The sequence below is a fragment of the Osmerus eperlanus genome, chromosome 22 (assembly GCF_963692335.1).
Source record: "Osmerus eperlanus chromosome 22, fOsmEpe2.1, whole genome shotgun sequence".
In the NCBI taxonomy this organism is placed as follows: Eukaryota; Metazoa; Chordata; class Actinopteri; order Osmeriformes; family Osmeridae; genus Osmerus; species Osmerus eperlanus.
The window spans coordinates 48,949-65,654 of record NC_085039.1 but is presented as its reverse complement, the minus strand read 5'-3'; the positions used below and the strand labels follow the sequence as shown (position 1 = coordinate 65,654).

At 40.2% G+C, this 16,706-nt stretch overlaps 3 protein-coding genes across 5 annotated transcripts; 2 read left to right on the top strand and 1 right to left on the bottom strand.

Moving 5' to 3' along the window:
* Nucleotides 1-6,522: 6,522 nt before the first annotated feature.
* LOC134009122 (uncharacterized) lies at nucleotides 6,523-9,818 on the top strand. Its single transcript, XM_062448844.1, has 10 exons — nucleotides 6,523-6,611; nucleotides 6,890-7,137; nucleotides 7,221-7,343; nucleotides 7,478-7,612; nucleotides 7,872-7,940; nucleotides 8,268-8,315; nucleotides 8,390-8,509; nucleotides 9,153-9,323; nucleotides 9,707-9,760; nucleotides 9,804-9,818. The coding sequence occupies exons 2-10, from the start codon at nucleotides 6,988-6,990 to the stop codon at nucleotides 9,816-9,818; spliced, it is 885 nt and encodes a 294-aa protein (XP_062304828.1). The 5' UTR covers nucleotides 6,523-6,611; nucleotides 6,890-6,987.
* On the top strand, nucleotides 9,770-12,571 carry LOC134009021 (G2/M phase-specific E3 ubiquitin-protein ligase-like). Of its 2 annotated transcripts, XM_062448656.1 has the most exons (6): nucleotides 9,770-9,894; nucleotides 10,045-10,364; nucleotides 10,535-10,710; nucleotides 10,777-10,949; nucleotides 11,262-11,476; nucleotides 12,132-12,571. In XM_062448656.1, exons 1-6 carry the CDS (start codon nucleotides 9,833-9,835, stop codon nucleotides 12,398-12,400), a joined length of 1,215 nt encoding a protein of 404 aa, XP_062304640.1. In that variant the 5' UTR covers nucleotides 9,770-9,832; the 3' UTR covers nucleotides 12,401-12,571. The 2 variants fall into 2 exon arrangements, with proteins under 2 accessions (XP_062304640.1, XP_062304641.1); XM_062448657.1 differs by lacking the exon at nucleotides 9,770-9,894 and having other exon boundaries at nucleotides 10,038-10,364.
* A 74-nt stretch (nucleotides 12,572-12,645) lies between these two features.
* On the bottom strand, nucleotides 12,646-15,190 carry LOC134009019 (uncharacterized). 2 transcript variants are annotated; one of them, XM_062448654.1, is made up of 4 exons: nucleotides 14,836-15,190; nucleotides 14,361-14,599; nucleotides 13,716-13,900; nucleotides 12,646-13,457 (listed from the first exon to the last, which is right to left on the bottom strand). In XM_062448654.1, exons 1-4 carry the CDS (start codon nucleotides 15,101-15,103, stop codon nucleotides 12,671-12,673), a joined length of 1,479 nt encoding a protein of 492 aa, XP_062304638.1. In that variant the 5' UTR covers nucleotides 15,104-15,190; the 3' UTR covers nucleotides 12,646-12,670. The 2 variants fall into 2 exon arrangements, with proteins under 2 accessions (XP_062304638.1, XP_062304639.1); XM_062448655.1 differs by having other exon boundaries at nucleotides 13,716-13,852.
* Nucleotides 15,191-16,706: the final 1,516 nt, after the last annotated feature.

Genomic DNA, 16,706 nt, shown 5'->3' with positions numbered 1-16,706 from the left:
CTGAGAACACTCAGCAGGAATAACATCACACAAAGACTGCTGGGGTCCTTCTACCGAGCCTCCATTGAAAGCATCCTCACATATTGCATATGCATTTGGTATACTAGCTGTACAGTGGCTCAGAGGAAAACGCTCCAGAGGGTCATCAACACCGCTCAAAAGATTGTTGGCTGCCCTCTCCCTGCACTGGAAGACCTACACAGATCCTGTTGTCTCAAAAAATCCCAGAACATCATAAAAGACACTTCACACTCCTGGGGACTCCCTGTTTGAAATGTTGCCTACAGGCAGACGATACAGATCAATCCAGGCAAGGACAAACAGACTAAAACACAGTTTCTATCCAACTGCAATAACCACTGTTAATGTTGCCAAAACATAATGTGCACAATGTTATGTTATGTATTATGCAATGACTGTGTGTGGTTGTTCATGGCACTGTCTTAGGTATATTAATTCTTATTTATTTGAGTAATGTTAGCACTTTAGTAATTTTATCCTTTTTATTGATATTGAGTCAATGAATGATGCACTGACCGGAAAAAGTTAAATTTCGTTGTACCAGTGACAATGACAATAAAGATCTATTCTATTCATTTGTATAGTATGTGATTGTGTTGGGGGCACAGCCTGGCCCAAGGAGAATGCTGTATACTGTAGTTACATGGAGATTTTTGTTAATGGACCCAGTAGTGTTTGTTAGGGGACAATTTATACATGAGATGATCAATAAAACTACCATACTTGAGAAATCCAGAGAACAATATAATCATCAATTCTTGTAACTGGCTGAGCCTAAAATATCATAACAATGGCCATTTGGTCTCATAAACACAAGTCATTGTATTCCACACCTACACTGGTACAACATGATGCTAGTGTGGGGGTCTGTCCGTGCGGAGGAGACACCAGAGAAAGAAGACAATATATCTTAATGATTATTTGTATTTTCCCATGGGACCAGTGGGGTATCATCCCTGTATAATTAATATATCTCATATGTATTTTGTCCAAGAATAACTGGTGGAAGTTGTGGTTCAATGGCAAAATGTACAAGCCAGAAGTATCAGCACTACAACAAGCTGGATGATTATCAATGACATTTTCTGTTTTGAGTACAATTCAATTGAATAGCTATATTTCTTCATGATGTAATATATGAAGGCTAAGAGAATTCATCATGAATTGTGTTGCCGATGATGAACTCAGCAGAACAGACCACACTACTTAAGGCCTTGCGGTCCCTGTCTGTGCAGCTCCCATACCACACTGAGATGCAACCAGTCAGTATGCTCTCTATAGTGCATCTGTAGAAGTTAGTGAGGATGACTGAGTCCATGCTGAACTTCTTCAGTCTCCACAGGAAGAAGAGGCGTTTACAGGCCGCTTTGACCACCTTTGTAAGTGTGAGCAGACCAGGTGAGATCATTGCTGATTGTAAGGATGAGATCTCTGTCTCCAAGCAAGCCGGAAGGAGGCACGACTATTAGAAAAGGGTTGACTCGGTTTTATTAGTAACGACGTTGGATCATGCCATCAGTCCATGACAGAGGGATAGCATGTGAGAGAAACAAGTCTCTCAGAGGTCCATTATATACATGAGCTGGCCCATACAGATATAGTAACCACCAAAACATGCCCTTAAACAGTACACATTTCACAACTTAATGCACAGGAGAAATAGCACACTGGTGATGCGTCATAACTCATTGTTTGTACTTTTCTCAAAGGTTAAACAGAGCACATTCCCTGATCTATATGGGTATTGTCAAAGGCCCACTGCGTGACCTCTTGACCACAGCAAGAGACAACCTCACATATGTATAGAAAATCTTCATATCACTGATGTTCACCCCGAGGAACTTGAAGCAGCTGACCTTCCACTTCGGATCCGTTGATGTGTAGGGTTGCATGCTCTTCTTCCTGCCGCCTCCTATAGTCCACAATCATCTCCTTGGTCTTGCTGATGTTGAGAGAGAGGTTATTGTCCTGACACCATGATTTCAGGTCATCAACCTCCTCTCTGTAGGCTGACACTGTCAGAGATGAGGCCCACGATGGTTGTGTCGTCAGCAAACTTAACAAGGAGGCTGCCGCACAATCGTGAGTGAACAAGGTTAAGCACACAGCCCTGGGGGGTGCCTGTGTTGGTGATCAGTGTGGATGAGGTGCAGTCACCGATTCTCACCACCTGCTTCCCCGTCAAGAAGTTGAAGATCCACTTGCAGAGGGAGGAGCTTAGTCCCAGGTCCACAAACTTGGAGACAAGTCTGGAGGGGATAATGGTGTTGAATGCTTAGCTGTAGTCAATGAACAGCATCCTCACATACGTATTCCCTTTGTCCAGGTGGGAGAGCGGTGTGCATTGTCAGAGCGATGGCATCGTCTGTAGACCTGTTGGACCGGTATGCAAACTGCATTGGGTCCAGGGTGGGGGGCAGCGAGGAGCAGAGGAATGATTTGACTAGCCGCTCAAAGCACTTCATGATGAAAGAGGTCAGTGCTATCGGGCAATAGTGGTTCATACATGTGACCTTGGTGTTCTTGGGCACAGGGATAATGGTGGTCATCTTGAAGCGGTGGGGGGTACAGACAGGCTGAGGGAGAGGTGGAAGACGTCACTGAAGACCCCTGCTAGCTGGTCAGCACAACCCAAGGGCCCTACCTGATATACCGCCTGGGCCAGGAGCCTTGCGAGGGTTGATCTGCGCTGCCTCACCTCAGCTGCAGTTAGTGTAGGATAATGTAGGAAATATGTGTTGGGCTGGTTGACCTCTCAGACTGTCTGCCTGAGAGAAATGGACACACTAGTATCATGTTGTACCAGTGTAGGTGTGGAATACAAGGACTTCTGTCTATGAGACCAAATGGCCATTGTTCTGATGTTTTAGGCTCAGCCAGTTGCGAGAATTGATCATTATATTGTTCTGGGGATTTCTCAGGTATGGTAGTTTTATTGATCATCTCATGTATAAACTGTCCCATAACAAACACTACTGGGTCCATTAATAAAAATCTCCATGTAACTACAGTCTACAGCATTTTCCTTGGGCCAGGCTGTGCCCCCAAACACAATTGCATACTATACAAATGAATAGAATAGATCTTTATTGTCATTGTCACAGGTACAAAGAAATTAAAGTGCTTCCGGTCAGTGGATCATTCATTGACTTAAAAATCAGGATAAAATTACTAAAGTGCTAAAATTACTCAAATAAATATACCTAAGACTGTACCGTAAAGAACCACACACAGTCATTACATGATACATAACATTGTGCACATTATGTTTTGCCAGCAGCAACAGTGGTTATTGCAGTTGGATAGACACTGTTTTAGTATGTTTGTCCTTGCCTTGATTGATCTGTATTGTCTGCCTGAAGGCAACATTTTAAACAGGGAGTGCCCAGGAGTGTGAAGTGTCTTTTATGATGTTCTGGGCATTTTTTGAGACAACAGGATCTGTGTAGGTCTTCCAGTGCGGGGAGAGGGCAGCCAACAATGCTGTTTATGACCCTCTGAGCCACTGTACAGCTGGTATACCAAATGAATATGCAGTATGTGAGGATGCTTTCAATGGAGGCTCGGTAGAAGGACACCAGCAGTCTTTGTGTGATGTTATTCCTCCTGAGTGTTCTCGGGAAGTACAGTCTTTTTCAGCAGCTCAGAGGTGTTCACACTACAGGATGGGCTGTCCTGTAAATGGACCCCCAAGAAGCGGAAGTCCCGCCACCCTCTCCACACTTCACTCCTCACACGTGAAGTGTAACAAGTTTACTTTGTACGCTGTGTTGGTTGACAGTGACGGCACAGAGCACTGCCCAGCTTCTACGTCCAAATCTGTGCCCACGCCATTTTCAAATAGCAGCGCAGCAGCCTGGTGAGCAGCAGAGGTGGCAGGTCGTCCTGCTTTGCGGAGGTCATCCATGTACCTGCAGTAATGAAAAACAGGACACAAATTTGGAACTACAGTCAAATAGTAGCCTTTGCCTCAGATAGGACAGTGGGGAGCTCCATGACACAAGAGTATGAGAGTGTGCCCTAGCCAGCTGCAACACAGGTAAGGGCACCATCACAAACTGTTGAATGACACACATTTTGCATATTCTGATTGGATAGCCAATAACTTGTCATGCAACACCATAACCATTTATTGGCCCCTATTGTTAGAACTAAGCTAAGCTAAATGCAAGTTCCATTGTGTAGTCATTGCCATGGTGATTGTTTTGTTAAGGTCTCAAGGCATAAACATTTCACTTTATGAGATTATTTAACATTAATATGAGTTCCCCTAGCCTGCCTTTGGTCACCCTGTGGCTAGACATTTTGATAAGTATAAACCAAGCCCTGGTACTGTATTCTAGGTAGATAACATTAGCGCTTGCCAGCAAGCAAGCTAGTTTAAGGAATATAACCTACGGGGATCTCTAATACAAGGTATATTTGGCTAACCACCATATTACCATTGTACGAGTAATGTTATTCTAAAAGGGAAATACAAAAGTTACCTGATGGCATACGAGGATCTGAGAAGGCGTCTTCGTTGTGCTCTCTTATTGCCATCGAGTGCGTGGAGAGCTCGGAGTTCTGAAAGACTAGCAACAAGTTCTTCCATCGTCTCCATCGATAAAATGCCTTCGAGTCTTCTCAAATTCACGTCAATAACACGTATGTGCCATTTCTGAAATCGGTTTGCGTCGATATTTTCTCTGTAGTGCTGTCCTCTGTGAGGTGTGGTCTTCAGCAGTTAATTTGCATGTTAACTAGATATCTTCAAAACTAATTAGCATGTTAACTAGATATCTTCTAAAGCTTATTTGCATGTTAACTAGATATCTTCTAAAGCTAATTTGCATGTTAACTAGATATCTTCAAAAACTAATTTGCATGTTAACTAGATATCTTCTAAAGCTAATTTGCATGTTAACTAGATATCTTCAGACGCTAATTTGCATGTTAACCAGATATCTTCTAAAGCTAATTTGCATGTTAACTAGATATCTTGTTGGCAATAGTTACTAGTACTTATTGGTTTCGGGATATCTCTTGTCGGAATAGTTACTAGTAACTAAAGAATAGTTACTAGTATCTATTCCCGTTTTACTAGTAACTATTCATTAGATACTAGTAACTAATCCAATAGTTACTAGTATCTATTCCCGTTTTACTAGTAACAAATTGACCAATTTTACAATTGTATTCTATGGGGCTCTCCTGTACAGATATCTACTATTTGTTTCCAACTAGTATCTATTCCAAAAGGTACTAGTATCTATTCCTGTTTTACTAGTAACTTTTCATTAGATACCAGTACCTATTTTTTAGTTACTAGTAACTAATCCAATAGTTACTAGTATCTATTCCCGTTTTACTAGTAACTTTTCATTAGATACTAGTAACTATTCTTTAGTTACTAGTAACTATTGCCAACAAGATATCTAGTTAACATGCAAATTGGCTTTAGAAGATATCTAGTTAACATGCAAATTAGCTGCTGAAGACCACACCTCACAGAAGACCGCACCATTTTTTTTTTTTTTATTCAGCCAATGAAATCTCCTAGCTCAATTCCCGCGCCTTTCTGGAGCTTGACAATTCACCAGCACAGGCTGATCGCCATATAGCTAATTGAGCTATGGCGGAGACACGTTCACCGACGAACACTAATCAAGACACTAATGAGCAACCAGTTGCAGCTGCAGCAGTGTTTGACCGAGTGTTTAATGCTCTGCAACGTGCTAGGCACGAATTGACGTTGGCTCCATCGGCAGGGACTTCTGGCACCAACATTTTGAGATCAACCAGAAATCTTTTCAGAAGACGTGGAAATCGAGTTCAAGGTTAGTACTGTAGCTAGCTCTATCCAGTTCATTCAGTGGTGGCACAGGCAACTATGTAATTTGGCTAATAATGGCTAACGATAATTACAGAGATCAATTTTTTTACTTTCGTTGTACAATATTCCTACCTAAATGCACAAATATAGCTAGTTATCGATTCTGCCACATTATTTAAACATTTTCCATTGCAGCTTGAAAACCTAATCGGTTGGGGGTGCACATGGTGTTCATCAATGACATAAGCTAGCGTTAGCTCAGCGATTACAAACTTGTTTTAGCCACGGCACATTTTTTTTACATTGGAAAAATCTTGCAGCACACCAACGACCAAAAAGTTTCCAAAATGACACTGTAGCCTATTACAATAACATAATTGGGTGTGCTCAAGGCTTCGGCGAGTAGGCCTACAACCATTGTTCTCTTGCATATGTATTTATTTTCCCACCCCTTAAAAGTTGGTCCCGCTGGCTAAACTGCATACGAGTAAACCAAGATACTTAAAACTCATTTGAGATGCAGATGGGCTCCATGCTGGCTTTAAATTAGGTGTGCTATAATGCCACAACTGGAAGTTTGCTTTGCAAATCGCCTGAAGTATTGAAATTATTCATTCATAAAGTAAATCTCAATCTTATTGAAACTTTGATTTAGGCACATCCTCCAGCAGGGGACGTTCGACTTGGCAGGTGGGCCTCTTTCTGCTCCCAAGACCAGATATCCAGTCTCTGCCATCAACTTCTGCGCGTCAGGCTCTAACAAATAATGGATTAGGTACATCATGCACTGTTATTAGGTAGAAGCAATGAAATGTGTTTGACAAAAATTAATATTAACTTGTATGACATTGGTAATATAATATAATAGAAACTTTTGTAATTTTAAAATGATCAAATGGATAATGCATTTGCAGTTTGTCAATCCTTAAAAAAAGTTAATGTATGTAATCAAACTAGTATTGCAAGCCAATACAGGCATAGTCAATCTAGTGGATGGTTTATCAGTTTTAGAGGATTATGTCTTTTATTCATTTGTTTTCAATATTCTTTTAGGAGTACCAGTGCAGGAGTCAGTGGATGGACAACTGTCCACCATTGAGCTGAATTGGAGTCTGGCAGAATTGAACCACTTTGTTTGTCAGAGATTCCCAATGATTAGCTTGAACCTGGTGGGGTTTGAGCTGGCAAAAGTAGACAAGGGCAAAAAAATCAAAAAGGTCCAAGCCAACTCTGTGAGAGCCCTGAAGAAAGTGATGGGAAAGAGCAGACTCTACATTGTCCCCTGTGCTGAAGTGGGGCAGGTACAGTGCAGTTTCTATTCACTGTATTTGCATCCATGTGTCCAAGTGCATAATTCACAAAATATTCTGATTTGTCTCTTCAGACACAGGATCTACCCATACCACCTGACACCATACATGAAGCACAAGGCAACCCAGCACTTGAGAGGCCTCAAAGTCCAAGAGCAGAAGTCCTCACTGTACCTGTGACAATAAATGATGTAGAGGTAGGTAACTTGCTGTCTTAATTCTTTACTATTGGACTGGATTTCATCCGTGACTATTTATATGAACCTAAGGGGGGTTGGCGGATCAGAGCAAATGCGTAACCACATGTCCTATTTGCTTTTCTGAATTGCAGGGGTACACCTCTGACTCGTCCAGTCATCATCAGAGTCTACATCCGACCAGCACTGAGACTGTAGAAAACCTTGAGAGAGCTCAAAGTCCAGGACTGGTTGTACTGCCTATACCTGGAACACCACATGATGTAGAGGTAACTTGTTCTTTCCTAACTTTACATAGAGGGGTTGGAGGACCTATCCAAATACATTTATCTGCTGTGTCAAGGGTTTTTTCTTTTTTTTCTATGACTCATTGTTGTCTCTATCCTTGACTCTGGTTTGTTGTAGTAATGTGCAACTTGAATTAAAACCCAAGCAATTTCAATTAATTGTTCACCATTGTCATTTAAACAATAGTTATAAAAAAGTGTTATAGCATTTGCTTCCTGGTTTTAATAATTGTTTTAACAGGAGTGGAGGACTGTACGGCAACAACAAGACATTGAATACAATCTGTCATTGAGAGCTGACCAAGAAAAGGTATATTTTTTTGGAACATTTAACTGTAGGTATTTGCCTTTCCCCTCTGCTCTTCTCCTTGTACACCAACGGCTGCACCTCAAGTCCCCAGGGCCTTTTATATTGTGTATATTACCTATATACATAATTTATTCTGCATACCTTTCCCCGTAGTAGTTGGTTTTAGGTTGGCTTTGTACCTTGTTAGTATAGTTAGATTTGTTTAAACTTAACACCACTTATGTATTCCTATACGCATGCACCTTCCTGCCAACATCAATTCCTTGTCTGTGCAAACTTTCATGGTGATTAAAATTTCTGAAGCTGATGGTTTTTATTTGATGACAGGATCAGAGCAGACGAGCTGTCTGCGACTACGAGGAGAGGCGTTTGAAGGTACTATCATCTCCGTAAGCATCTATTCAGTAGAAGGCACATATTCAACCTGTTACAAACTCACTGTCTCTCAGACAATAGATGAGAGACTCATGAGGACAACTGAGGAACCTGCTGGTGGCATACCTCTGAAAGTCAGTTTTCCAGATGGCACAATGAAGATCAGACGGTTCCATACATCTGATCCTATGCAGGTAAACATTGTTGAATGTACAGATGTATAAATGCTTAATTTGCTAAATTTTTGATGTGATTCTTCTGGATTTGTAAAATTTGGAATTTTCCAACCAAAAACCATGACCCATCTGAAGCATGTAGATCTGTAAGGTTTTGTATCTCAAATATGAAAACGGCTTTTCAAAGAAAAGGCTGTGTTTTTACAGAAGGCAAAATCATTCAATTGAGTGCTTAGCATTCCGCACTGAGGTTACCTAATTAAACCTCTGAACACATGATGACATTATGTAATATCATATCAATTTCCTCATCCCTACATAGACATGGTTTGTCCTTGTTGTCTAAATTGACCATCTACTGGTGCCTGCAAGCAGGCCTCATAACTCTAGAAACTAAAAACCTTAACATTTTACTACTTGCCCTCCACTGGTGTGTAAATGAGACTGCGTTACCTGCTACTGACTATACTATAAATATGGTACTATGTTACCCACATTTTGCATATAGTGCAATTGTATTTTTTGGTTTAAACACTATAGTTTTATATATTTAAAATATATAAACACAGCAAGGATGTCAGGTCAAAACGGCAGTCATAAACCTTGATTGTCATTGTACTGATATTTTCCGGCTAGTAAATAAGTACATATTTTATTTCAGGCCTTGTTTGACTTTGTTGGATCACATGCCTCAGCCACTGAGTATTTTTACATCAGAGAAACTACGTCAGGCACCACAGTCATCAACATGGTGTCTGGGACTCTTCTGGACCACAACATCACCTCTCCATTGAACCTCCATGTTCGATGGATGGACATGGAGGAAGTGCAGGTGAATAATATAATACAAGTAGTGGGGTGGGTATTTATCACTTGTGTTTTGGACAGCCTCATTTATGTTTCTGTGAAATAAATTTTAACACAGGATTTGCAATGACTCATGTGTAATGTACCTTTTGGTATTAAAGCAGCAGTTACAACTTCATTCAACACTTGTTTAATGCATTGCATGCTAGACCTCAAAGCTCAATTACCAATTTGAAAGTGTGATTTGGTTAACATTGTTGTGGATAGAACTAAATTAGTTTACCTTTGAATTAAAATTTACTTTTTTGAAAGTAAAGATTTACAAAGGTGTTAAGTTTTAGCTCCGAAAACAATGTAATAGATGTAATCTTTTATCTTTGTGTATTTACAACTTATCACTTTCTGAAGACCATTTACCAGCAGCAAAACAGAGTTTCTGCTGAAGGGCCTGATTTGATGGAGGTTGTCCAAAGTGATTTTGGGCCTACACAGTGTGGACCTGCAGAGGAAATCTACATAGATTACCTTGACATCATGCCAGAGACTGAGATGTCAGAGCCAGATGAGATGCAGCTAACGGATAACATCGAAATTCAGTGAGTTGTACATATTTTGTTGTAGCGTTTCCAGTCTATGGTCAGTTGTTTCTAGATGAAAATATAGATTTTGGCATGTGACTTTGAATGCATTTGGGGGGGGGTGGACTTTACTGCATTTTAATATTTACAATATTAAAATGTTTGCAGATGCACAGAAGATTTTGACTGTTCCCCAAAAGAAATTCTTTTGGAACTTGGGAAAAATATTAACTACAACTTGAGCTGCAGATTTAACATCAACCGAAACAATGTACTCGATGGTGCATTTAGAGCATTCAACCGGAAATCATACAATCCATTTAAGAGAATTTCTGTTAAGTTTTCTGATGAAACTGGACATGTTGAGGAAGGAATAGATTTGGGAGGTCCAAGACGAGAGCTTTTAAGTCTACTAATGGAAGACATTGAGCGCTCCCCGATGCTGACAGGTCCAGATGGACAAAAAAACCTTGCTCTTGACTCGATTGGTGAGCCCTTTTGTCTACATTTTCAGTTAACATTTTCATTTCAGTAGCACTGGCAAAAGATGGAATGGTTGCCTTGGAAGTTTTGAATAAAATGAAGTAATCATGGATAATTGGCTATTACATGTAAGACTACTTTGGAGTAATGTTATCATGTCAATTTTACTCTCCAGCTGTCAGAGAAGACAAGTACTATATCATGGGGAAGGCTATATCAGTCAGTATGGTTCATGGGGGGCCATCACCGGGATTCTTTTCTCCCACTTTATTTGATTGCATTGTGAAAGATAACGTCTCACCCACCATCGATGATGTGCACGACCTTGACTTGCGAGCTAAAATCATACAGGTAATTTCAGTTTTTTAAAAAAAATTTTACTTGACCTATTCGTGCTAAAATATCTGATTTTGCCAGGTATCAGAGGCCAAGTCCATGGAGGAGTTGCGTTCAGTTGTGTCCAGTCACAGTGACTACCTGTCTAATGCAGGCTGCCTACGAGCTGTAAAATGTCTGGAGGACAAAGACCTGCTTTTGCAGGACATCCTCCAGTTCCAAGTCGTAAACCGACTCCATGGTCCACTCGAACGGTATAATTGAGCATTGTTTTAAAAGTGCTGTTTGTCGATTTGAGCTCTAACATTGGAACTAGCATTCATTGTAAAGCAACCAGCGTACAAATGCTGTAAATTTTCATTTATCCCATGAAAGATATTTATACGGGATAATGATTCCCTGCACTATGCAGTGCCTGGTTACACAGTAACACAACGTGAAATGTTTAAGTTCTGTTCTTACAGTACACAATTTTAGTTTGCTTTTCAATGCTACATTTGTATAATGTGACAATTCAGGCTTGAGCTCACTCACCTACTGGATCTATCCACTTTTAATTCTTCAAGGTTCAAGGAAGGCCTGAGGACATTAGGATTGTTGGAGGAGGTTGTCAAACAGCCAGAAGCCTTTCGTCCTCTCTTCTGCAGCCCACCACAGACCCTTAGCGCAGATGGTCTCGATCACCTGTTTGTCATCTGTTTTTCCAGTGCAGGAAGTAACAGACGAGTACAGGAAAACATTGCTGTGGGCTTTTGGAGAGACTACCTTCTAGATGCAGAGGGCAAGTAATAGATCAGTTTGCTTTTTATTTAGTTTACCATAATTTTACCAGGCAAGTTGGGCCTGCCCGTGCATAGCTTGAATGTCACACATGATCCAAACCCCGGCCACTGACGAGTTAGACACACTACAGCTCGCTGACGCTTAACTTAATACTCTAGTGCATGATTCTGAACACCACTTAAACCTGCACTATAACTTTTTGAAACCCCCCCCCCCCCAAATATATATAAACTGTGTAAATGGTAGGACCTAGTATATTGGATCCAGTGGTTGAAAAATACAAATTTGACTGCCGTATTTTCCGGACTATAAGGCACACTTAAAAGCCTTTAATTAAAATAAAAACTGAGCTTTATAATCCAGAGCGCTTTATATATGAAAAAGATCGAAAATGGACCATTCATTGACAGTGCGCCTGAGTGCGAACAATACGGTAATACAAACTATAGACGACAATAAAATGGCTAAATCGACATCAACTTGAAAATAATGCATATTATGGACAAATTAATAATGTGCATTTTCAGAAATTGGTTATTGTCCCAGTATTACCATGTTCAGTAATAACTAGTATAAGGCTGACAGGATCACTTTATGGAAAGTTGCATAGGGCAGCTTGAATTGGCTTCCTTATAACATTTCTTTCTTTACAGAAGGTAACTCCCCCTGCTCGTTGGAGGAAATTCTAATGTTTGTGACTGGATGCAGTGCGCTACCTGCCATTGGCTTGAAGCCGGAACCATCCATCGAGTTCCTGCACACTGACGGTCTTTTACCTGGGGACACTCAACAGAGGGCGAAGTTTCCAACGGCAAACACATGTGTGAACTGCTTGCGTCTACCTTTGCACAAGGATTACACTGCCTTTAAGTACAATATGGACTTTGGTATTTGCAATACACAGGGCTTTGGTCAAGAGTAGGGCTTAGAATGAAATGGTATAAGGAAACTGTCAATAGGCTTTTTGTTTTTTGGTACTGTTCATCTTTAATTCACATTCAAACCAAGTTTTTGTTTCTGAACCTCAAACGTAATTTACAATTGTACAAAAATGTTGTTCAACTAAATGTGACTGAAGGGTTGTACAATAAAAGTGGTCTTTCTGTTACTATAACATCACCTAGATCTATGAATCAAGCACATTGCAAGGCAAATCTAAAAAGAGAGCATAGACATGCATTAGTCATGTGATTCAAGGCAGTCCCCTGGCTGGCTCATTCAACTTATTAGAAATTTCAGTGCAGCATGTTTGATATTTCACTTTCAAGTCCACAATTCCCTCTATAGCCCTCAAAATGTCTTGCTGTTGTTGGTGGTTAAGATTTACATTGAGTTGTTGGACAACTACAGCTGGGAACTGTTCTTCTATGTCAGTTCGAAAGTTGTTGATGCCATGTTGTGCCAGAAGGGCCTCTAAACTGTCCTCCCTATATGGGTCATCACCAAATACGTTGTTGATGGGAGTGCTGTCTGCCTCTATGTTGGTCAGCATGCCCTCTGTCCAGATCTGTGAGGGTGTTCGGTTGTTTTCTGTCCTTAGACTGTGCTGATTCCAGGCCTCTCTAAACATGTTCAACCTACGTTGAATTTCTGGTAGATAGGTCAGGTGTAGTGATAACTTGTGGATGTCATTTTCTGGATCTAGTATGGCAGCATCCTCTAGGCTGTAGAATTCATTGTAGAAGTAGTGTAGAACTTGCAGGAACACGTCTCTCCAGAGGCGCTCTATCCTCTGGTTGTGAACAGATTCCCCTGTTATGTGACTACTGCGCTCTACACCCTGGACAATATTCATGAACAATGCTACTTGTGTGTTCTCCCCACCATGATCAGAGCGAACTCTGGATGGGAGTCCATACAGGCATGTTGCCTTCAAGAACTGTGTAAGTACAGTGACAGCTTTGTTGTTTGTATTACAGTTTAGGTATGTTACTAGGCGTGAGTATCCATCTATGGCTCCATGAACAACTAAGCCCCACCTGTAAAGGAAAAACTATTGGTCAACAAAATTAGTACTTCTCAGTTATATACAATACATCTTTAATGGTGCCATTTGTAGAATATGAGAAGAAACAAACTAGTTTCTCTTTCCAGCTGACAATCTTATAAATGCTGAATTTCTGATATTTCTGATAATCAGGGAATACATGTTCTACAGCTTTTGGAAGCTGGTTACTGAAGAAAGTAGTTTGCTTGGTACAACAGTGCATATTTAATTGTCAAATACAACTGAATACCTGATGAGACGCATGTTTCCATCCATATGCCACAGACTGTTGGGATATGGCACATGGTATGTTCTTCTTGCCACGGTAGCACTCCATCTTCGCGCAGCAGCCGCTGGGTCAATATAAGTCAGCATCGCTCTCACTCTCTGTCGTGTTACAAAGAATCCTTCTGCTCGCAGCAATGCCCTCATCATCTGAAACCACAGGCAACTTACACCTTTGGTAAAACATTTTTTTACTAAATTGACGTGTTTTGATAGAAAATTGAATCTTCATTCCCCAAGGTGGCATTAAATATATCAGAAATAATAGTCAAACATAATTAATTATGAATGAGCTAAAAGGAAAATGTCTCTGCAGTTGTATTTACATTAGTAATCATGAATCAGTCATTTACAACAGTGATAGATATTTGCAACATTGGTAAGGTATTGGATATCTATTTTAATCAATTTAATGTCACCTTAGTGAAACTATCTAAAACATTAATAACCCTAGGTGTTCTTAAACATTTGAGCGGTAGTGCATGAACACTGTCTATTTATTAATGCTAACAAAAAGGCCAACAAACTTTCAGAATGAAAACGTGGGCCAGGATGCTAGAAAATGTTACAAAAATACTGATTAGTTATAATACACTTATAACAATGTCACCTCATTTCCAGATCTCGGAAACTGTCTGTGAAGTCTTCTTATATGATCTTCAAGTTCCTCATTGGTTAGGGTTCTTGACCTGGAACTCCTAATTGGTAATCCAAGCGCTCTGGTTTTCTTATATAAAAAAGATGCTGAACATTTCAGCAGCTGTCCCATCCGCTTGACTGTGTAGCCTTGACCCACGAGGAACTGTATTTGCTGCCTTGTTATGGCAATTTTAGGTCTCCCTCGCTGGCCTGAGAACATAAGTTAGAGATACAAGTTGGGCAGAGATGGTCAGGAAACGTTAGCAACTAATGTAGCTAATAAAGACAATACTGTAAAGTCAAGGTAGATAACATCGGCGCTCGACAGCTAGCAAGCTATCTTAAGTAATAACCTACAGGGATCTCTAATACAAGGTATATTTGGCTAACCACCATATTACCATTGTACGAGTAATGTTATTCTAAAAGTGAAATCCAAACGTTACCTGAGGGCATACGAGGGGCTGAAAAGGCGTCTTCGCTGTGCTCTCCTGACATCGCATGTGTGGTGGTGATGAGAGCTCGGAGTTCTTCAAGGCTAGCAAAAGGTTCTTGCATTGTCTCCACCGATAAAATACCGTCCAGTCTTCTTAAATTCACAAGTGATGACTCAATCGGCATCAATCGTGCGTGGCTTATGTTAGCTTGTTGGAAAGCTCTTTCTAATGCTCTGCATTTTCGTCCTATTTCTTCAATTACACATAGGTGTGCCATTTCTCAAATCGGTTCGTTGATATTTTCTCTGTGGTGCTGTCTTCTGTGAGGTGTGGTCTTCAGCAGCTAAATTGCATGTTAACTAGATATCTTCAGAAGCTAATTTGCATGTTAACTAGATATCTTCTGAAGCTAATTTGCATGTTAACTAGATATCTTTAGAAGCTCATTTGCATGTTAACTAGATATCTTCTCAAGCTAATTTGCATGTTAACTAGATATCTTGTTGGCAATAGTTACTAGTACTTATTGGTTTCGGGATATGTCGGAATAGTTACTAGTAACTAAAAAATAGGTACTAGTATCTAATGAAAACTTACTAGTAAAACGGGAATAGATACTAGTAACTATTGGATTAGTTACTAGTAACTAAAGAATAGTTACTAGTATCTAATGAAAGTTACTAGTAAAACGGGAATAGATACTAGTAACTATTGGATTAGTTACTAGTAACTAAAGAATAGTTACTAGTATCTAATGAAAGTTACTAGTAAAACGGGAATAGATACTAGTAACTATTGGATTAGTTACTAGTAACTAAAGAATAAGTACTAGTAACTTTAAAATAGTGACTAGTAAGTTTGTAGAAATAAATGTTAAAACGGCCTGCCATAATCCTTATTCCCTCTCCTGACTTGGTATTTATGTTGTGTAAACCGAGTCTGCATAGAGTGTTTAGTTTCTCCTATGTATAGTTTCTGGCACTTCGCACACCTAATGGCATAGACCGTATTAGGAGTCCTGAAAGCTATTCGGTTCCTTATAGGTACCCCTTTCCCCGAATACCTATTCCCGATATAGGTATTTAGGTTAAAATAATTATTTTCCTCAGGAGATACCGCAGGTTTTCCATTTAGGTTAGAATGTACCAGCCTGTCTTTGAGATTCTTGTTTCTCCTATATGCAGAAATTAGTTTAAAACGCCCCAAGCCTCCCAAGTCTCCCTGGGCCTGCTGGAAGTTAAGCCTTAATTGGCCACCCAAACGTCCTAGAGGTTGTGAGTATGTTGTCACCACAGGTATAATATCTTTCTCTTCTCTCTCCACTACATACCTCCCATTTATTTCAAATATTTGTCTTACTTCCTGTTTTATTTCCCTCAGGAACCGCCGAGAGTAACCCCGAGGCCTGAGGGCTTTAAACAGGATAGATGTCGCCTCCTCCACATCACTCAGGTAAGTACAAATACGATGGAATCTTATTAACTGTTATTTAACTAGTCCTTTGTAGGTATGTTTAGGATGATAACTCTGTTTGTGAAGCAAAGCATGTCTATCGGTCTCCTTAAAGAAGACTTTTGTAGCTAAGGCTTTATTCGCTCCCAAACCGGGTATAAAGAAGACCTGTGTGTCTAAAAACTCCAGTTTTTCCTTATGGACGTTGTGTGTAATTTTAATTGCAGGGTGATGAGAGTTCAGAATATTTAAAAACACCATAAATTGCTCCATGTCCCCCTCCCAGATACCAAAGATGTCATCAAGGTATCTGAAGTACAGCGAAGGTAGATGAGCGCACTTTAAAAAGGCTGATTCCTCCCAGCCACACATGTAAAGGTTGGCATACGCTGGGGCAAATTTCTTGCCCATCGCTGTACCATGGATCT